Source organism: Oncorhynchus gorbuscha, linkage group LG09, assembly GCF_021184085.1.
Source record: "Oncorhynchus gorbuscha isolate QuinsamMale2020 ecotype Even-year linkage group LG09, OgorEven_v1.0, whole genome shotgun sequence".
NCBI lineage: Eukaryota > Metazoa > Chordata > Actinopteri > Salmoniformes > Salmonidae > Oncorhynchus > Oncorhynchus gorbuscha.
Window position 1 is genome coordinate 63,383,159 of NC_060181.1, and position 19,497 is coordinate 63,402,655.

Consider the following 19,497-nt stretch of genomic DNA (forward strand, 5'->3'; position numbering starts at 1 on the left):
CACAGAATATCGTTGTATGTGGAAGTATTAAGTTGTGCCTTCACTGGAACTAAGGGGCCCAGCCTTTACCATGAAAAACAGCCCCACATCATTATTCCTCCTCCACCATACTTTACAGTTGGCGCTATGAATTGGGACAGGTAGCGCTTCCCTGGCATCCGCCAAACCCAGATTCATCCATCAGACTGCCAGATGGACACGTTTCCACTGTCCAATGGCAGCGAGCTTTACTCAACTCCAGACGACACTTGGCATTGTGCATGGTGATTTTAGGCTTGTGTACGGTTGCTAGGCCATGGAAACCCATTTCAAGAACCTCCTGACAAACAGTTATTGTGCTGAAGTTGCTTCCATAGGTAGTTTGGAACTCGATAGTGAGTGTTGCAACCGAGGACAGACAATTTTTCCCATTTTGTGAGCTTGTGTGGCCTACCACTTCACAACTGAGCCGTTGTTTCTCCTAGACGTTTCCACTTCACAATAACAGTACTTACAGTTGACCGGGGCAACTCTAGCAATGCCGAAATTTGATGTACTGACTTGTTGGGATGGTGGCATCCTATGACTGTTCCACGTTGAAAGTCACAGAGCTCTTCAGTAAGGCCATTCAACTGCCAATGTTTGTCTATGGAGATTGCATGGCTGTGTGCTCAACTTTATACACCTGTCAGCAATGGGTGTGGCTGAAATAGCCGAATCCACTCATTTTAATGGGTGTCCACATACTTTTGTATATATAGTGTATATTGTTGCTGTCTCTCCAGATGCCTGCCCAACTTCTGTGAACATGGAGGGCAGTGTTCCCAGTCCTGGAACACCTTCTACTGTGACTGCTCTGGAACAGGATACACTGGAGCCACATGCCACAACTGTGAGTTATCTAGACTTCCAACTTATATACCTACAGTATACTATACAGTTCCCACACTTTTCTCAAACTTGTTCTCAAAGATACTGCACAATCCAACCCAAACCAGGATATATAATGTATTTAAATGCAGCACACAATCTCACAATCACATAGAACAGTTATCCCTGTGGTTCCATCATTGTAAAGTGCAATTCAAAAGGGTTGGTAACAACATCAATGGTTCAATACCAGAGTGACCTTATAGTAATCAATCCCCTGGTATTCTGCCTGGCATAGCTACCTGGGAATCTGGTAAACCCTGTTCGCTATATGTCAAGAGCCTCAGTTTAAAATATGGAAGTTTCACCTCTCATCTGTCGTCTCCAGACATGCACAGACTCTCCTTTGATATTCACCACTGAGCGCGCTCAGAATCCTTGTACGAAAACCCTCTGCTCCTGAATACTGATTTCTTGTTTACTTGCCAGCGGATGCAGTTGTCCTTGCATGTTGGAGTGTACCTTGACATGAATATGCACCACATGAATGAAAATGTGGCCACTTACTTTGAACATCGTCTTTATATGCATAATGGTGTCTAGCTTGCTACCTTTTCTACAGTAAGTTATGCATATGTGTCCAATTTAAAATATGCAATATGGGGAAAAGTAGGGGAAGCTACAACATTAGTATTAAAAGGTCAAATTGTATGAAGTATGTCACTTATGTATATTAATATACCACATATTATATGAATATTTTGTGAAGGTGCGTGTCTTTGTGCTTTAGAGCTTGATCACTCAGTGCTATTGCTAAATGTTTACCAGCCACTGTGCAATAATGTACATGCTACCCATTAAATTAGTTAACTTTCTGTCAGCCATTTTAGAGCATTATGTACAGTATATCTGTGTTTGTCTGTAGCCATCTATGAGGCATCATGTGAGGCCTACAGGCTGACTGGCGGCTCCTCAGGCTTCTTCTCTGTTGATCCAGACGGCAGTGGACCTCTGGGGCCGACACAGGTCTACTGCAACATGACAGGTAAACTGCCACTGGGGGCACACCGCCCAGTCGTCACCTCTCTGCACTCCCCTGAAACGCGCAAGACCTCTGAGGTCGTGGCAGAGGAGAGGCAGAGTAAACAAGATCTGATTCAGTCACTTACAGACACATTGCATTGGCCCACAGCACAACTGATGACTGACAGCCAAGCTATCAAGTGGAAAATCATTAGGGATACTTGATATGGAACCAGCCCCTGGTTACAATGATAGCTCCAAATACATATTTGTCAAAATGTCTGCTGTAAATAATACATTATTTGTGCAAAAGTGTGCAAAATGACACAATCGCAAAAGTGAACGCACATTTAAAAAATACCAGAGCTCTGATTCAAGTCTGTGTCATGTCTTCACCTTCAGAGCTCAGACTTTTCACAGACAAGAGTAAAGGAATGAGAGCTCGATGCCAGGAAGCTGGCACACAAGACAATATCCATCACCTTGCTGTCATGAGCTTACAGCTCTGACCTTTCCGGAGGTTAATGCAACATTTAAGTCATTACGGAGGTGGCTGGCTGCTGCTGACTGTTGATAGTCTGGCTCAGGATCACAATATATTTTCCTTTTTTTATGCCACAAATCCTAATCATTTTACATGGAGCTGCCTCAGGTTGACCTCAATTAAAGAATCCATTAGAGATGTAAATAACTCTCAGCTTGACAAACTGGGATGTGAATAATCACAAAGTGGAATAGGATTTCCTCTCAGGCAAGGTAAACACAGAATTCCCCATAATACATCAAATGGGGGGATGGAAATGAATTGGAGTCCTCACCTCAATTAATCTCACAAGCTATTAACCCTTGGTTAGAGAGCCCACAGGAAATCTGTGGATTACTGCAGTAGCGTGTCCATAAAATGTTGAATGGGGTGACCAAGGTGGAGCACAGATCCAGTTTAGGGGGGCCATAACATTTTGAGCCTTAATCAATGCAAGGTGGATTTTTTTCAATATAATTATGATGTTTCAACACATAAAATGTGTCAGCTTTGATTGATACATTTCCCTTTTCAAATAAATTATAAATCAATTACAAAAGTGTTTGCATTGAAGGTCGGGATTTTATATAAGGGTGTTAGCATACAGCAGAAAATTCACTTAAAAGTGCCATCTAGAGTGCGAATTACAGTGTATTCAGAGAGTATTCAGGCCCGTACAGCAAGTTACAAGTCAAAATGTCTTAAGGTTTGACATGTGTTTTGTTCCATGTTGTTTGTAGAAGACAAGGTGTGGACAGTGGTGACCCACAACAGCACAGATCCAGTCAGGGTCCAGGGTTCTACTCTCCAAAAGCCCTACGTTATGAAGTTCAACTACAGCGCCTCACCTGAACAACTGATGGCCCTTGTGGCGGGGTCAGTGCAGTGTCGACAGGAAGTGATGTACGGCTGCAGGAAGTCCCGCCTCTTCAACACTAGAGGTGAGTTGGGATAGCACCCTGTTCATCCTATGACGTCAAACTTAGACATGGTCCCAGACAGACCTTTTTCCTAATATAAATGGTTAGTATTCTGAGAATGAACCTGACTCTGACCTGAACGTGTGAATATACAGTACATCTTCAACCATTTCTCCCGTTATCTTGCAATAACTTCAAAGGCTACCGCCGAGCATGTCTCTGAGCATTCATCTTCAATTGCTTTGGGAGCAAACGGTCTCCCAGACATCCCACATTTGCGTCTAAATCATGAAACATTCATGAAGTGCTGAATTCCCTGATTCCCCGGCTGTCATGTGCGTGCAAACAAACAAGTTCATTATCACAGTGGATCCAAAAGAGAAAATAAAAAAGTTATTGTATGGGCTATATATGAACAGTGTCAGATGTAACATCAATAGGTTGTTTCTGCTGGCTGTCGTGCTTGAACACAGATATTCTCTATAGAAGATGAATGATGTTCAGCCCCTCTGTCATACGCACCATGTCTCTCAGCTGTTCAATGAATAGCAATTCACTAATTGTTTATTATTAGACCAAGTTGGCCCATGGATTATGTAAATGTACATGATGAAAAAGTGGCTTTTTGTAAACTCAGACACCACAACGTCATGCATGCGTAACCTACACTCCTTCATGGAATATGGTTCCCTTTAGTTTAATATGTTTGATTATTGTTATTAATTTGTTTAATTGTCATTTTCATTTGTTTAATTATGTGGCTGTAGTGTTCGGCACAGACAACAGCTGCAGCTTGTAATATGAATATGACAAGAATGTCATTTTAACTCGTCTTCTCTTTTCATATTACCGTTTCATTATCTGTCAACATGCAGTTTGAATACTAAGGATTCACATTTGCACATTCTTTGTCATGACCACAAGAACAAAACAATAAACAACAACTCATTTGTCTAGTATTGATATGCTTTCAAATGCTTGCCCAACACTGGGACCTATTCTGACTAAATAAGCAAGCAACACTTCTGCCATAAGAGACACTGTTACTGTCAATATTGTACTGCAGTTTATTTCAAGACCTCTTGCAGATTAAGTTCAATGAGAGGGTGTATATAATGTATGCAGGTTTAGCATGCAACATCACGAATCCGCAATGCACAATGCAGATGTGTTGATAGTAGCCTATAGCTCTGCTGAGAGCTGAGGGGCTGCTCTCTACAGGCCTGCAGTGTCTCTAATGCAGAGTCATATTGTCTGACGGATGGCTGCAGCAGGGCCACTTACAGATGCTCCAGGAAATGAGCCCTGCCTGTCTGACTGGCATCACTGAGGGTTCATTGACACAATGCCATGGGATGCCAACAGATGCCAATGGCTCTAATCACAGTCACTGTGCAGATAGCCATACTGCAGAGATAACCCCTGGATTATTAGCTGGGATTTCTCTAATAGGATTTGTCCGAGTCTCACTGACCAGCAGGGTATTGGAATATTTGAATACGGATGAGATTGTGTATTCCAAGGATTTCATTGCTAAAATGTTGGCAATTTGTCTAAGCATCTGGCTAGTCTATCTGATCCAGTAGTTATGCTTTTGAACTAACTGTATAACTAGCTACTGTAAAGCTTTTTCTCTTAGTTGCATATTTCCTATATTTATATGTATTTTTCATTTACTGCATTGCTATAATTGCTTATTTTTATATGAATTATGTTGTGCTCTGCTGTAGATGGTACCCCATTGTCCTGGTGGGTGGACCAGGGTGGAGAGAGACGGACTTACTGGGGAGGCTTCCTGCCGGGGGTTCAGCAGTGCTCCTGCAGCCTGGAGGAAAACTGCATGGACATGAACTACTTCTGCAATTGTGATGCCGACACAGACTCATGGTAAAAATGCAAATATGTCTCGTGTATCTCTGGGCTGTTCATTAATGAATATGTTCGACAGGCCTTTGGGTTTGACTAGTGACCATTATTATCTAAAAATATATATATATTTATATAGAACTTTGAATACAGGGATATTTATATCACAATTCAACAGCTGAAATGCAAAAATGACTTATATGAAGGTGTAAATTACTATCAAAAACATATTAGGCTTCAACTGCAGATCTTATCATGATATTCTTTATTACATACTTTATCTTTAACTTGAATTACGTTGTCTACATTTATTCTCATCCAGTGTGTCCCTGTGCAATTTTGCATTTGGGAAACCTCATTTGCATATCTCCTGAGGCACCCGTCCACACCTTGATAGATCACCCCATCTTTATAGTGTTTACTCTAAAGTTCCAGGCAATGCTGACTGAGGAATGGATTAGTTTATCTGTTGTGAAATGAAGAGGCTTCTCTCTCTCTCTGTATTGCAGGGCTAATGACACAGGAGTCCTCTCCTACAAAGAGCACTTACCAGTGAGTGAGATCGTGATTGGAGACACCAACAGAACAGGCTCTGAGGCACTCTACAGAATCGGCCCACTGCGTTGTTATGGTGACAGTAGGTGAACTCTCCTGTTTTGTAAGGGCATCCTTTTGGGCATCCTTTTCCAGGCCATTAAATATTGAGTATGTTCAAACGCTCCACTTAGTTCCAAGACATAAACCCGTTTTCACTCATCTCTGTATCCTTATTATGTGAGTCAAGACTTTCCTCTAAGAATACATTTCTGTTTCCTGTTTTCTAGAGTCTGTGTGGAATGCGGCGTCCTTCTACCAGGAGTCATCCTACCTGCACTTCCCGACCCTCCAGGCAGAGCTCAGTGCTGACATCTCCTTCTACTTCAAGACCAGCGTCCCATCAGGAGTCTTTCTGGAGAACCTGGGCCTCAAGCACTTCATCAGGCTAGAGCTCAGCTGTGAGTCTGTAGGCCCCACACACACACACACACACACACACAAAAATCCATTTGGAGGAGACCAGCAGTGTGAAATCATCAAGATTATATTTTCTGATGAAAGCACTTCCCAGCTACAGTAGCCTACATTTGACATGCAGTTGAAACATGTCACTCCTGATCTGACCTGTGTCGTGGAAATTTCCTCTATTTACCAAATCATGGGAGCAAACCACACACACACGTCAGAGTTAGTTATAAAAGTCCATCTTTAATTATATGAGCTCTATCACAATCCTGTGACTCTCAGATAAATTCAGTGTCTCCCAGTGAATTCTCTGAGAGCCCCCTTACAATGCAACTGAGTTCCTTTAATAGCAAAGACACACATAGTCAGACAGCATAGACATAATTCATCGTTCAGCTTTGTCTCCTTTCCCAAACCCCAGAACCATAAACCAAATCCTCCATATCAACAGGCATATATCATATTGTCATTTAGATACAACCCACTCTAAATACAAACTCCTGGACAAACTCACGGAGAGGAGAATGAGGCTATAGGTTAAGATAAAAACAACATTAGAGGGAGCATAGAATGATTCCAGACACTGCAACCCTTCTTTCCCCACAAGAAAAAGGTAGGGAGTAAAAGAAATGTTTACACATGATGACACTTTGACCTCTCCCCTCTCAGTGGCCCATGCAACTTAGTTTTGACAAATAACAGATAACTGCAACCTCACCACAGTATTATCAAAAATACCATTCTGATGAGAAGTAACTTACACACATTTGATGAATATTAAACATCTTACAAATGTTACCAACAAATTCTGATCCTTCCACGACACCTGCACTGCATAATGTAATCCTAATGACACACACAGTGCTCTAATATCAAGCTGTCAAATTAACCTATAATAGCACTTGCTGCGGTAACCATAAAATCAAAATATCCTCACTGAATATAGAAATAACTGCTGAAGAAAATAATGGTCAAACTGCATTGTGAATGTACTAAAATTAATAAAGAGGAGGACAACTTAGTTGTTCTCTTTAGGTGTTTTGTAAGAGTCCATTCTCTCACAGGACATTTGCAGCACTGAAAAAACTGCAGTGTCTGAAATGTGAGGCGCATTTACAAATATTGACAAGCTGTCAACACTGCCCTACATAAAACCATACAGGTTATCAAAGCCTTCTAAGTCTCAATACATCACATTGCATGCCATCGACATAAAACGAAATTGTGTATCATATAAAAGAGGAGTCTCAGATTCAATGCCAACCTGACTGACTGTTAGCTTGTGTCCCAATTTGTTTTCTCAGCTCCCTCTGTGGTGACGTTCTCCTTTGATGTGGGAAACGGGCCAGTGGTCTTGGCCGTTAAGTCCCACGTGCCCCTGAATGACAGGCAGTGGCACTACCTGAGAGCGGAGCGCAGCGTGAAGGAGGCTTCTCTACACGTGGACCAGCTGCCCATGTGCTTCCTGGAAGCCCCGTCTGACAGACACCTCCGCCTCCGGCTCAACAGCCAGCTGTTTGTGGGTAGGGATAGGGTGAACAGCCCTTCTGTGGATTAATATGTACATAGAGCAGTTATAAATCAAATCAAATCAATTGTATTGGTCACATACACATGGATAGCAGATGTTAATGCGAGTGTAGCGAAATGCTTGTGCATCTAGTTCCGACCATGCAGTAATATCTAACAAGTATTCTAACAATTTCACAACAACTACCTTATACACACAAGAGTAAAGGAAGGAATAAGAATATGTACATATAAATATATGGATGAGCGATGGCCTGAACGGCATAGGCAAGATGCAGTAGATGGTATAGAGTATAGTATATACATATGAGATGAGTAATGTAGGGTATGTAAACATTATATAAAGTGGCATTGTTTAAAGTGACTAGTGATACATTTATTACATCCAATTTTTAATTATTAAAGTGGCTAGATATTTGAGTCAGTATGTTGGCAGCAGCCACTCAATGTTAGTGATGGCTGTTTAACAGTCTGATGGCCTTGAGATAGAAGCTGTTTTTCAGTCTCTCAGTCCCAACTTTGATGCACCTGTTCTGACCTCGCCTTCTGGATGATAGCGGGGTGAACAGGCAGTGGCTCAGGTGGTTGTTGTCCTTGATGATCTTTTTGGCCTTCCTGTGACATTGGGGGGTGTAGGTGTCTTGGAGGGCAGGTAGTTTGCCCCCAATGATGCATTGGGCAGACCTCACTACCCTCTGGAGAGCCTTGCGGTTGTGGGCTGAGCAGTTGCTATATCAGGCGGTGATACAGCCCAACAGGATGCTCTCGATTGTGCATCTTTAAAAGTTTGTGAGTGTTTTTGGTGGCAAGCCAAATTTCTTCAGCCTCGCTGTTGCGCCTTCTTCACTACGGTGTCTGTGTGGGTGGACCATTTCAGTTTGTCCGTGATGTGTATGCCGAGGAACTTAAAACTTTCCACCTTCTCCACTACTGTCCCGTTGATGTGGAAGGGGGGTGCTCCCTCTGCTGTTTCTTGAAGTTCACGATCATCTCCTTTGTTTTGTTGACGTTGAGTGTGAGGTTGTTTTCCTGACACCACACTCCGAGGGCCCTCACCTCCTCCCTGTAGGCCGTCTCGTTGTTGTTGGTAATCAAGCCTACCACTGTAGTTTCATCTCAAACTGCAAATTGAGTTGGAGGCGTGCATGGCCATGCGGTAGTGGGTGAAAAGGGAGTACAGGGGAGGGCTGAGAACGCACCCTTGTAGGGCCCCAGTGTTGAGGATCAGCGGGGTGGAGATGTTGTTTCCTACCCTCACCACCTGGGGGCGGCCCGTCAGAAAGTCCAGGACCCAGTTAAACAGGGCGAGGTTGAGACCCAGGGTCTCAAGCTTTATGACGAGCTTGGAGGGTACCATGGTGTTAAATGCTGAGCTGTAGTCGATGAACAGGATTCTTACATAGGTATTCCCTCTTGTCCAGATGGGTTAGGGCAGTGTGCAGTGTGATTGCATCGTCTGTGGACCTATTGGGGCGGTAAGCAAATTGTAGTGGGTCTAGGGTGTCAGGTAGGGTGGAGGTGATATGATTCTTGACTAGTCTCTCAAAGCACTTCATGATGACGGAAGTGAGTGGGACGATAGTCGTTTAACTCAATTACCTTAGCTTTCTTAGGAACAGAAACAATGGTGGCCCTCTTGAAGCATGTGGGAACAGCAGACTGGGATAGGGATTGATTGAATATGTCCGTAAACACACCAGCCAGCTGGTTTTACATATTAGAACACAAAAAATGCCATATTAATTCGTTATTACCTGTGGTCCCTCCTCCAGGGGGAACAGCGGCCAGGCAGAGTGGTTTCCTGGGATGTATCAGAACTCTGACTATAAACAGTGTGACCTTTAACCTGGAGGAGCGGGCTAAGATGACCCCGGGCGTAAGTGCAGGCTGCCCCGGCCACTGCAGCGGCTCCAGCAGTCTCTGCCACAACAGAGGGAGGTGCATTGAGAAGAACAGCGGCTATGTCTGTGACTGCTCCCAGTCTGCTTACGGGGGACCCTCCTGCAAGGAAGGTGTGAATCTTATAGTAACTTCATCATAGAGATTAAGCCTTGGGGTTAATTTAGCTGTAACGTACATTCATCTAATCATTCTGATGCTGTTTGGACACCGAATCTATGATTCTAACATGCAACATGTAACTTCAAGTATACACACAAAACATGCACTGTTTGTAAAGTATAATTTTTAACACGTGGGTGTAAAAGTTCCCTAGTGAAGTGCAATCGGCTGCAATCAGGGGAAGTTGATTAGCATAGAGCTGTAAGATGTCACAACAGCCATCTGTTGCAAAATATTGTGTTACATTAACAGAAATCTAACATCGCTCAGAGTAGGGTGTCCACCTTATGTTATAAAATACATTTTACCAAGACAAATATGATTTTTCATGTTATGAATCGTAAGCTAATACTTTCAATAATAAGCACCGAGGTCTGTTGACAGAGTAGTGCCACTTCTCCCAGCGACTTTTGAAGATTTTACATGTTGTGGTGGTCTTCTGCAAAGTTGTTATCGCGGGTCACAAAAAGCAACATTTACATGACAGGAGAGATATGCTTGTTTTTCTGAGAAATATATATTTTTTAAACAGGAATTTCGCATTAATATGAAAAGTGTACACTAAAATAGGAAATGTCATGTCCCAAATTCGATATCTGTCTTATCTCTATATTGTTTTATGTCCTCCGGTTTCGAGAAGAAAGATGACGAGTTCAATGGTGAGCCTGTAAGTTTGCCTTAATTCTCTCACAGTCTCTCATTCTCTCTCCAGTCTAGCTGACTCAATGGTATTTTCCAGATGTTTTACCACATGGGCTCCATTGATTTAGTCATTCTAATCTTGGCCGTCCTACAAAGGTAAAAACTCCAAAAACGCTTTAACGGGTTATGATAGAAACATAAGGTTTGGACCATTGGTTTCCGTAGAGGAGTATCCATACAATTAAACATACTGTATTATTTTACCCATTGGTCAAAAAGATGCGTTTTTGATTGGACAGAGGTGAAAACATGGCATTTTTTTGTGTTTTCTAGTGAAATATTCAACTACAGCAAAGATCTTAGGCTGCTTCAGTCCTGATGATGTTCACTTGCTCTTGAAGTTTTGGAGTAGAGGTGCTGAGATCAGTGGCATTCAGAGTGCAGATTGGAAAATAGATCAAAGAGGGAGAGGATGAGATGACTGCTCTGCTGTCTCTGGTCTGTCTGAGAGGATCCGGCTCTCACATTCACACTAATCTATGCCTCCATTATCATGGAGCAGACCCGCCTGAAATATTCCACTGGTCTGAATTACAGTAGTCCCACTTTGATTCATTCCCACTTCCATGGAGTGGGGAGGGGGACTTATTTCATATTAACCGAACGGCAGATATTATAAATGCTGCTGGCCCTGGGGCTGAGGCTATCCTCAAGTAAAAGGTGACCACATTGTGCTGGACTATCACCATGATATAATGCAGTACCTAACCCATCTTCTCTCTCTGTGTCCATGCAGAGGTGTCTGTTTCATTTGACAGAGAATCGTCAGTAACCTACACCTTCCAGGAGCCTTTCTCTGTGATGCAGAACAGGAGCTCCAAGACCTCCAGTGACTACAGAGAGAGCAGCAGGGCCAGAGAGAACATAGCTTTCAGCTTCATGACCACACAAAGCCCTGCCATGTTGCTCACTGTCAACACCTTCAGCCAGCAGTACATAGCAGTCATCCTGGCACGCAACGGTATGGACCCCTCTACTCATTTTTCACTACAATAAATAAGGTAGGATTATCAAGGTAGGAGTCTTACCACTGAATTGACAGTTTAACCCTGTTTGTGTTGTGATCAACAGGGAGTCTCCAGATCTGGTACAGTATCCATGTGGACAGGAAGCCAGATGTGTTCAGCCCCAGCCCCAGCAGCCTGGCAGATAGACGCCTCCACCATATCAGAATCCACCGTCAGGGGAAAGATGTCTACCTACAGGTGAAAGAAGGGGATGTATAAACATATGGATGTTAATATTTGCATGAGTCCGAGGGAAATGTAGATGCAGGGGAGTGAAGAGAGTGAGGAGCAGGAGAGTGAAGAGAGTGGGGAGCAGGGGAGTGAACAGAGTGAGGAGCAGGGGAGTGAAGAGAGTGAGGAGCAGGGGAGTGAAGAGAGTGAGGAGCAGGGGAGTGAAGAGAGTGGGCAGCAGGGGAGTGAAGAGAGTGAGGAGCAGGGGAGTGAAGAGAGTGAGGAGCAGGGGAGTGAAGAGAGTGAGGAGCAGGGGAGTGAAGAGAGTGAGGAGCAGGGGAGTGAGGAGCAGGGGAGTGAAGAGAGTGAGGAGCAGGGAGTGAAGAGAGTGAGGAGCAGGGGAAGTGAAGAGGGGAGTGAGAGAGTGAGGAGCAGGGGAGTGAACAGAGTGAACAGAGTGAGGAGCAGGGGAGTGAAGAGAGTGAGGAGAGGGGGAGTGAGGAACAGGGGAGTGAAGAGAGTGAGGAACAGGGGAGTGAGGAGCAGGGGAGTGAAGAAAGTGAGGAGTGAGGAGCAGGGGAGTGAAGAGAGTGAGGAACAGGGGAGTGAAGAGAGTGAGGAACAGGGGAGTGAGGAGCAGGGGAGTGAAGAAAGTGAGGAGCAGGGGAGTGAAGAGAGTGAGGAACAGGGGAGTGAGGAGCAGGGGAGTGAACAGAGTGAGGAGCAGGGGAGTAGAGAGGATGTGTACAAGTTGTATTCAAACAGTTGGGGCTATATAAAAAGTGGACGTGAGCAGAGAGAGGAACTACACTGTACTTGGTCACCATGAGCAAATACCTTGTTGGGAATTTTTTTTTTACGGTAGCTAACACTAGCCAATGTGTTGGATTAACCAAGTATACTGTATGTGGTTGAATGTGTTCTTCACGCCTCCTTGTCCTTTTTCCCTCTCCCACTCCACTAGATTGACAAGGACATGAACCTAAAGTACAGCCTGTCATCAGACGCAGAGTTAATCTCCATCAAATCGCTGACTTTGGGGAAAGTCACAGGTGAGCCCACCATAGAAATGAGGACCTGTTGGTCAATGTGGTTTGAAATGACAACATGACTGCGTGCTACTGTCAATATTTTTTTGTTCTACATGGAGGAAATTAACAGCCTAGGACATGATGGCAAGGATTAGAAGAATCCGTCTGCAATAAAAGCAAAGCTTGTAAGCTGGAAGAGATAGAAGAGACATGTCAGTGATATCACATGTGATATAGGCATTCTACAAATGAGATTTGGTCAAATATCTTAATCACTTCTCGCATCTGCTGTAGAACTGACAAACAGATGGGGAGTGGTGTGAGCCACTCACATCATCACCCCACCAAGACATTGTATCTGTCTAATAATCAGTCTCACATGTTGCACGCACAGCAAATCTTGGGAGTATTGCACTCAAACTTATCACTTTGAGCATTAGTCAGAAGCTAAATGGAACTCTTATGTAAATCAAGCCTAATTTGTCTAACAAAGATTCTCAATAGCTTGGGGAACTAGCAAATATATGCTAATTGACAACACAATTTGCATTTCAAAACAAATGTATTCATCTTATCATTAAGGTACCACAGATCCACACGGATGAATACATTTTATATAGAGATTTTAGGAGTAACATTATTTTTTGGACATTGGTCATTGGCAATGTATAAGATATTTAGAGCCGGTCAACAAAAAACTATTCAACATAGGCCTGTAAGCCTTAATCATTCTAATGGTAATTGCTGTATTTCCAACTTTTTCATCAAACTCAAGAAAAATCATGAGAGTAGAGTTAAACAGACAAAATCCAATCTCCTGTATGTATGCCAAATCAGGGCTTTTACTGTATAGGACATAACATTCCCTCTAAGGTATGCGGTTTCTCACTCTCAGCCTCATTGTATTCATATGACTTCAGCACAGCACAACAGCATCCACTTGTTCTCTAAAGGACCAAAGGAAAGACATTTACCTTCTTGGCTGGGTTATGTCTCCCAGGGATCTATTAAGTCAAAATGAATGCTGCAGCGCCACAAACAAAAATCAATGATAGACCATTGTGGCGATGATCATTGTACAACTTTTTGGGGCCAACTACTTCCTCTACAATTAATGTGTCCCCCATGAGAAGTATGCTGGTAATTATAGATTAGAATATTATTTTAAAGGGTAGATGCTGTTGAATGTTCACCCAGTCTGGTTAGCTCCATTATTTAACTATAGAAAGTACTGTATAGGAAGAAGACAATAGTACATCTGTAGTGGAATGACAGGCACACTCCCATCTCTGTTGTATCTTAAATTCCCATCTACTCTTGTCCTTAACACAAATCAAAACCGTAAATTGCATCTCAGCTCTCCTATTGCTGATGAGTGATATTCAAGTGCTTTAAGCAGCCATGATGCTAGCTGCCTATGTGGCAGTCGTTATTGATTACTTTCCTGCAAATGACGAGGAATCTTTAAATAAACGTATGGTGGAACTCTAATTGCATTTGCATACATTTCCTATGCAATTACAGACTCTCCCGTTGAACACGACAAGCAGGGACAATTTTCATACAGCCTCAAGAGAGCCTGCTCAATGGGTCATATCTCACATTGACAAAGAGAGATTGTTATAAGGGATACTATACAACATGCCCATTAGTCAAATGTTTGCATGCATGACTGTATGTCACTTTTGATAGAAGTGTCTGTTAAATGGCATATATTATATTACTATTATTCAAAGTTGGATGCTGTTGTAATGGTGACAGTCGTGGATGTTTGAATGTTTTATGAACATCCAGATGAATCGACAAATAAGTGAGTACCTTACTTATTGTTTACAGGAGTGGATGCTGTGGATGAGGAAGTGATGCGGGCAGGATCTCAGGGCTTCATTGGCTGTCTGTCATCAGTCCAGTTTAATCACATGGCTCCACTGAAGGCAGTGCTACTAAATCGTGGCAGCTCATTGGTCACTGTCCGGGGTCACTTGGTGGAGTCTAACTGTGGGACGTTGGCTGACTTGACAATATTGCACTCTCAATCAGGTATTGTGTGATGTATTCAAAATAGAATGTATTTCTGCCATTTTGGAAGACGTGGGGTACAAAGATTAGCTGTATTTAACTTGTAGAGTTTTTACTATGGAAAATGTCATTTAAAGTAGCTGTCCAGTGTTTCCAGATTTTTATGAAATATGAGCTATAATTCATTACAATATGAGTGAAATGGTTTTTCCTTCCAAATGTTTTCTTCACAAAATGTTTAATTAAGTACAGTATGTTAAAAAGCTTATTTTCTGTGTTTGAATGGTGTGGGCCTACCCCAATAACAGAATGGTGTGGGCCTACCCCAATCGGGGGTCGGGCTGAATGAAGAGAAAGCAATACCTTCAAAAATCCATAAATGTATAATTATTGTGCAATTTATGTCTATAGGCTACATTGAGGGTTTTCTTTCATTATTTTAGGCTATCTGACATTAGTGCGTAAGCCTAAGCTTCAGAGTCTGACTGTATGTGTGCCAAATAGCCTATACGCCAATCGCCAAATACATTTAGGAACAGGCAGAAAAAGTTAACTTTGATCCACGGAAGCAAAAAGCTGTGAAATGGAGAGTTGGAAATAAAGAGAAGGAAGGGCCTGAAAGCTCATGTTTGGGAAAGAGTTGGTGAAGTGGTACAGAAGGATGATAGCATGTAACCTCTCACATAGCCTTAATATTTTGACAATGGAACAGTGGAGAAATGTGATTTCTTTCTTTCAGCATCTTCAGAGAATGTGAATGTGCAGTTAGGTACAATCTGTAGAGGTATTGTCTTTATCAGTATCATAAAAGCTGATAGTATTACTTTCTAGTTCCTTACAACCGGTCAAACCGATGTCATTGGGACATTTTGCACAGAAAATCATTGCCGTGGAATTAAAAAAATAATAATTTGCATTTTCACCCGGTGCCTAAACATCTCCACCAAAGAAGCTGAGATGACAGAGAAATGGTACTAATGTCAATTAGATAGAAGTATTAATTCTATCGATTTATTACATTAGAAGCTGCATGTATATTATTATTATTATATATATTTTATTTAACTAGGCAAGTCAGTTAAGAACAAATTCTTATTTACTCTGAAGGCCTACCCCAGCCAAACCCGGACGACGCTGGGCCAATTGTGCGCCGCCCAATCACGGCCGGATGTGATACAGCCTGGATTTGAACAAGGGACTGTAGTGATGCCTCTTGCACTGAGACGCAGTGCTTTAGACTGATGTGCCGCTCGGGAACTTATAGACAAGTTGACTCACAAATATCTTATCAAAATGTTGGAAATTATAAGGAGAAACATATCTAAATCAGGCTGATTGGGCAGCTCAGCGACTGAGCCAGCGTTTTGTCATGATAAATGTGGAAATAGCAAGCATTTTTTTTACCAGTCTAAGATAAGTTTGAGGTGGGATTTTTTTCAATAATTTTTGGTCTTATTTATGCTTTGGCCACAAGTGTGAGTATAGGAAGAGTCAACATTATTTGTGTATAAGTTATCAGCCTTCAAAAGTGTGATTTTCACCGGACACAGTTACTTTAACATTTCAATCTTGTCAACACAAGGATAGAGTTTTCAGTCTGTCAGATTCTTACATTGTCACAATGATGGTACCTAAGTGAATGTTGCTTTTTCTTTTATGTTTGTTTTTCATCTATATCCTTCGGTCACCCAGTTCTCATATAAATGACAGATCAATGATCTAATCCATTCCTCACTGCTCTCTCTTCCCTCCTCCGGTAGATCATTCAGAGACAGTCAGCAGAGGCAAGGGGCCATTAAGGAAGGCTTCAAAAAACAACTCAGTGGTAATTGGAGGTGAGTTTTCCAATTCAGAGTTGTTAAAGTGCTCAATTGCCAAAGTCAGTGTGATGTGAAATGAGCCCGAGCGATCTCTGCCTCTCTCATCAGACGTTTTCTCTGAATAATGTGTGTCTGTCAAGATAGGATAACATGCCACAGTTTAAGGCATTTCCAGCCCTGGAGAGACTTCCAAAGTAATTACCCAGAAGCGATGTTATTTGAACTGTAAAGTAAAAGGTCTTGTAAATTGACTTTCAGTCAGATATGATTGTATGCCATGGAGTTAATGGATTGACTGATCTAAATATAAATATATATATATATATAAGCCCAATATATATATATATATATATTCCTGAGTAAATTCCTAGTGAGAGACATTTTTGTCAAGGGATTTTAAGTTCAAACAATTATCTGTGTCACTGAAGTTAAAAGATATGGAAGGTCATTTTGCTTAGCCTAAACAGCCAAATTGCCATCAAATCAAATGTTATTTTTCACATGCTTCGTAATCAACAGGTGTAGAACAACAGTGAAATGCTTACGGGCCCTTCCCAACAATGCAGAGGGAGAGAAATTACTTAATAGATATAATATAGACATAGAAAAACATGTATCCTAATAGAGGATCCACTAAAGATGACTGCTATTTCTCCCCCACAGGAGTAGTGTCCGCGGTGGTCTTCATCACTCTGTGTGTGGTGGCGGTGATGACCCGTTTCCTGTACCAGCATCGGGAAGCCCAGAGAGATGCCAGCATGAAGGAGAAGGAGCACAGACACAACCTTGAAACAGCCTACCGGAGAGAAGCAGCCTACCAGGCAGAATCAGCCTACCGAACAGAGCTCCACCTCCACCACAGCTCCACCCTCAGGGACAACAGGGAGTACTACATCTGAACACCAGTGTTCCAGTACCCTTGGTCATCAGGGAAGGCCTCTTCTCTGGTAGTGGATTTGGAAGTGGAGATGTTGCTGAGGAATCATGGACAACATTCCGGACAAACAAAAGAACCCAGAGCACCAAGCCCAATACCCTTTCACAGGGATTCTGCCAGGGCCAATGTCTGATTGTTACAAAACATGTAGGTAGTGGACAGCGAGTTTAGCCAATTTTTAGGGCTGTAAGTGTATTATGTGGTTGGTGGAACTGTTAAACAATATGGAGTGAATATGCAGGTGTGATTGTGAACCATTTCTCAACCAGCAGAAGTAAGAACTGAGATAAAGAAGGAAGGGAAACATAAGAGAATGTCACCTGCCACACCTACTGAATGTGTACAAATTTCCGAAGACATCATTATTCTTGTAACCCCCAATATTCTTCAAGATTTCCCACAGAGTTCTGTGGAGCGTCCTAAATTACATGTGAAAGATACGAACGTACTGTAGGTCTGTAAGTGACACCAACTGTGAACTTTCCAGTGTGGCAAGGGGCCTATACTGCCTTCTGTAAGAGTGCCTCTTCATATTGTTTTAACCGATTTTTTTTAACAACCCTTTACAACTTGGTTTCAACTCATTAGTGTTAACTTGTGTTTTGAATGTTGTATAAGGGAATCAATCACACATCTGAACATGACCCACCTGTACTGTAAAAACATCCTCTGTTCGAACCTATAACAAATGAAAGGTGTATTTTGTTGTAATTATACAATGCTGTAATTTATGTTTAAATGATGCATTATGCTCAAAGGGGAGTATTTTGCTATCAGATGGATTGATAACTACAGTATATGTTCCACTTCAAAAGTTGTGCTGGCCCAGATCATTTAGAGACATCCCTGTGACTGGAATTTACCTACAAGTTTGCCATTCAAATCAATGCATGGTTGTGCGAAGATTCAAGTCACGAAGTTGTCTCAAGACAAGAAATGATCAGATGTCTCTATGGAAAAACTTTACTAACCACTAACAATGAGATTTTACTCATTGTTTTATTACAACATTTGTCATTTATTTACCTTTTCTTCTTTATGATTTGTATAGTTGCAGTTGTACAGGTACATTGTATAGATGTATATTTATTAATAAACGGAAGACATTCTTAATGATATATTGTAATGTACCTTATTCCCTTCTTACATCCCTTGGAATAGTTCAGTTGACTGTCATGTCAATTAAAATGATGTGGATTTGCAAGTCAATCCAATCTTCAGAAATGTAGTAACCTACATTAAAATATGTTGATTGAAATATAATATGAAATGCATGATTATAGGATTATGTAATATTCCCCAAATCCTCATCTAACCTCTTGTCATCTTCCAGGCAAATAGATACAAACACTCCCCACTTTACATGCTCATTGGAGGGTTGATACAGTCAGTTTGAAATAAAACAACTAGGGCATGAGCCGCTTAAAAATATGTAAAATAAGTTAAATCAAATCAAAATGTATCAAGACAAAGGATAATGTAAGGCGTGCGTACTGGCGGTAGAGAAGTCAGGCGCAAGAGAACAAAGAATGTTACAACAGCGCAGTTAATGATAAAAATCACAGTTAACCAAAATAATATATACAATGGGACAAAAAACCCAGACATAACGTTCATAAGCACTTACAATAAACAATACTGGACAAGGACATGAGGGGAACAGCATGTAATTTATGGAATTGAAACCAGGTGTGTGGGAAGACAATACAAACAAATGGAAAATGAAAGGTGGATCGGCGATGGCTAGAAGACCGGTGACGTCGACCGCCGAACGTCGCCCAAACAAGGAGAGGGACCGACTTCGGAGGAAGTATATATATATATCCGCCACACTGAACCTCAACACGGGGGCCCCTCAGGGGTGGGTGCTTACTCAACTCCTGTACTCTCGGTTCACCCACGACTACGTGACCGTGCATGACTCCAACACCATCATTACGTTTGCTGACAACACGACGATGGTAGGCCTGATCACTGAATACGATGAAAAAGCATACTGGGAGTAGGTTAATTACCTGGCAGTGTGGTGCCAGGAC

At 42.1% G+C, this 19,497-nt stretch overlaps 1 protein-coding gene across 1 annotated transcript in view; it reads left to right on the forward strand.

Moving 5' to 3' along the window:
* LOC124043925 (contactin-associated protein-like 5) overlaps window positions 1-18,577 on the forward strand; it is a 64,847-nt gene extending 46,270 nt beyond the window's left edge. The window contains exons 11-24 of the mRNA XM_046363082.1: window positions 765-871; window positions 1,775-1,894; window positions 3,136-3,336; window positions 5,046-5,202; window positions 5,691-5,818; window positions 6,006-6,176; window positions 7,488-7,706; window positions 9,486-9,725; window positions 11,213-11,437; window positions 11,548-11,681; window positions 12,619-12,706; window positions 14,522-14,725; window positions 16,465-16,539; window positions 17,188-18,577. Of these exons, the coding sequence (XP_046219038.1) occupies window positions 765-871; window positions 1,775-1,894; window positions 3,136-3,336; window positions 5,046-5,202; window positions 5,691-5,818; window positions 6,006-6,176; window positions 7,488-7,706; window positions 9,486-9,725; window positions 11,213-11,437; window positions 11,548-11,681; window positions 12,619-12,706; window positions 14,522-14,725; window positions 16,465-16,539; window positions 17,188-17,423 (2,305 nt within the window). The 3' untranslated portion in view covers window positions 17,424-18,577. The remainder of the gene's footprint in view (window positions 1-764; window positions 872-1,774; window positions 1,895-3,135; window positions 3,337-5,045; window positions 5,203-5,690; window positions 5,819-6,005; window positions 6,177-7,487; window positions 7,707-9,485; window positions 9,726-11,212; window positions 11,438-11,547; window positions 11,682-12,618; window positions 12,707-14,521; window positions 14,726-16,464; window positions 16,540-17,187) is intronic.
* Window positions 18,578-19,497: the final 920 nt, after the last annotated feature.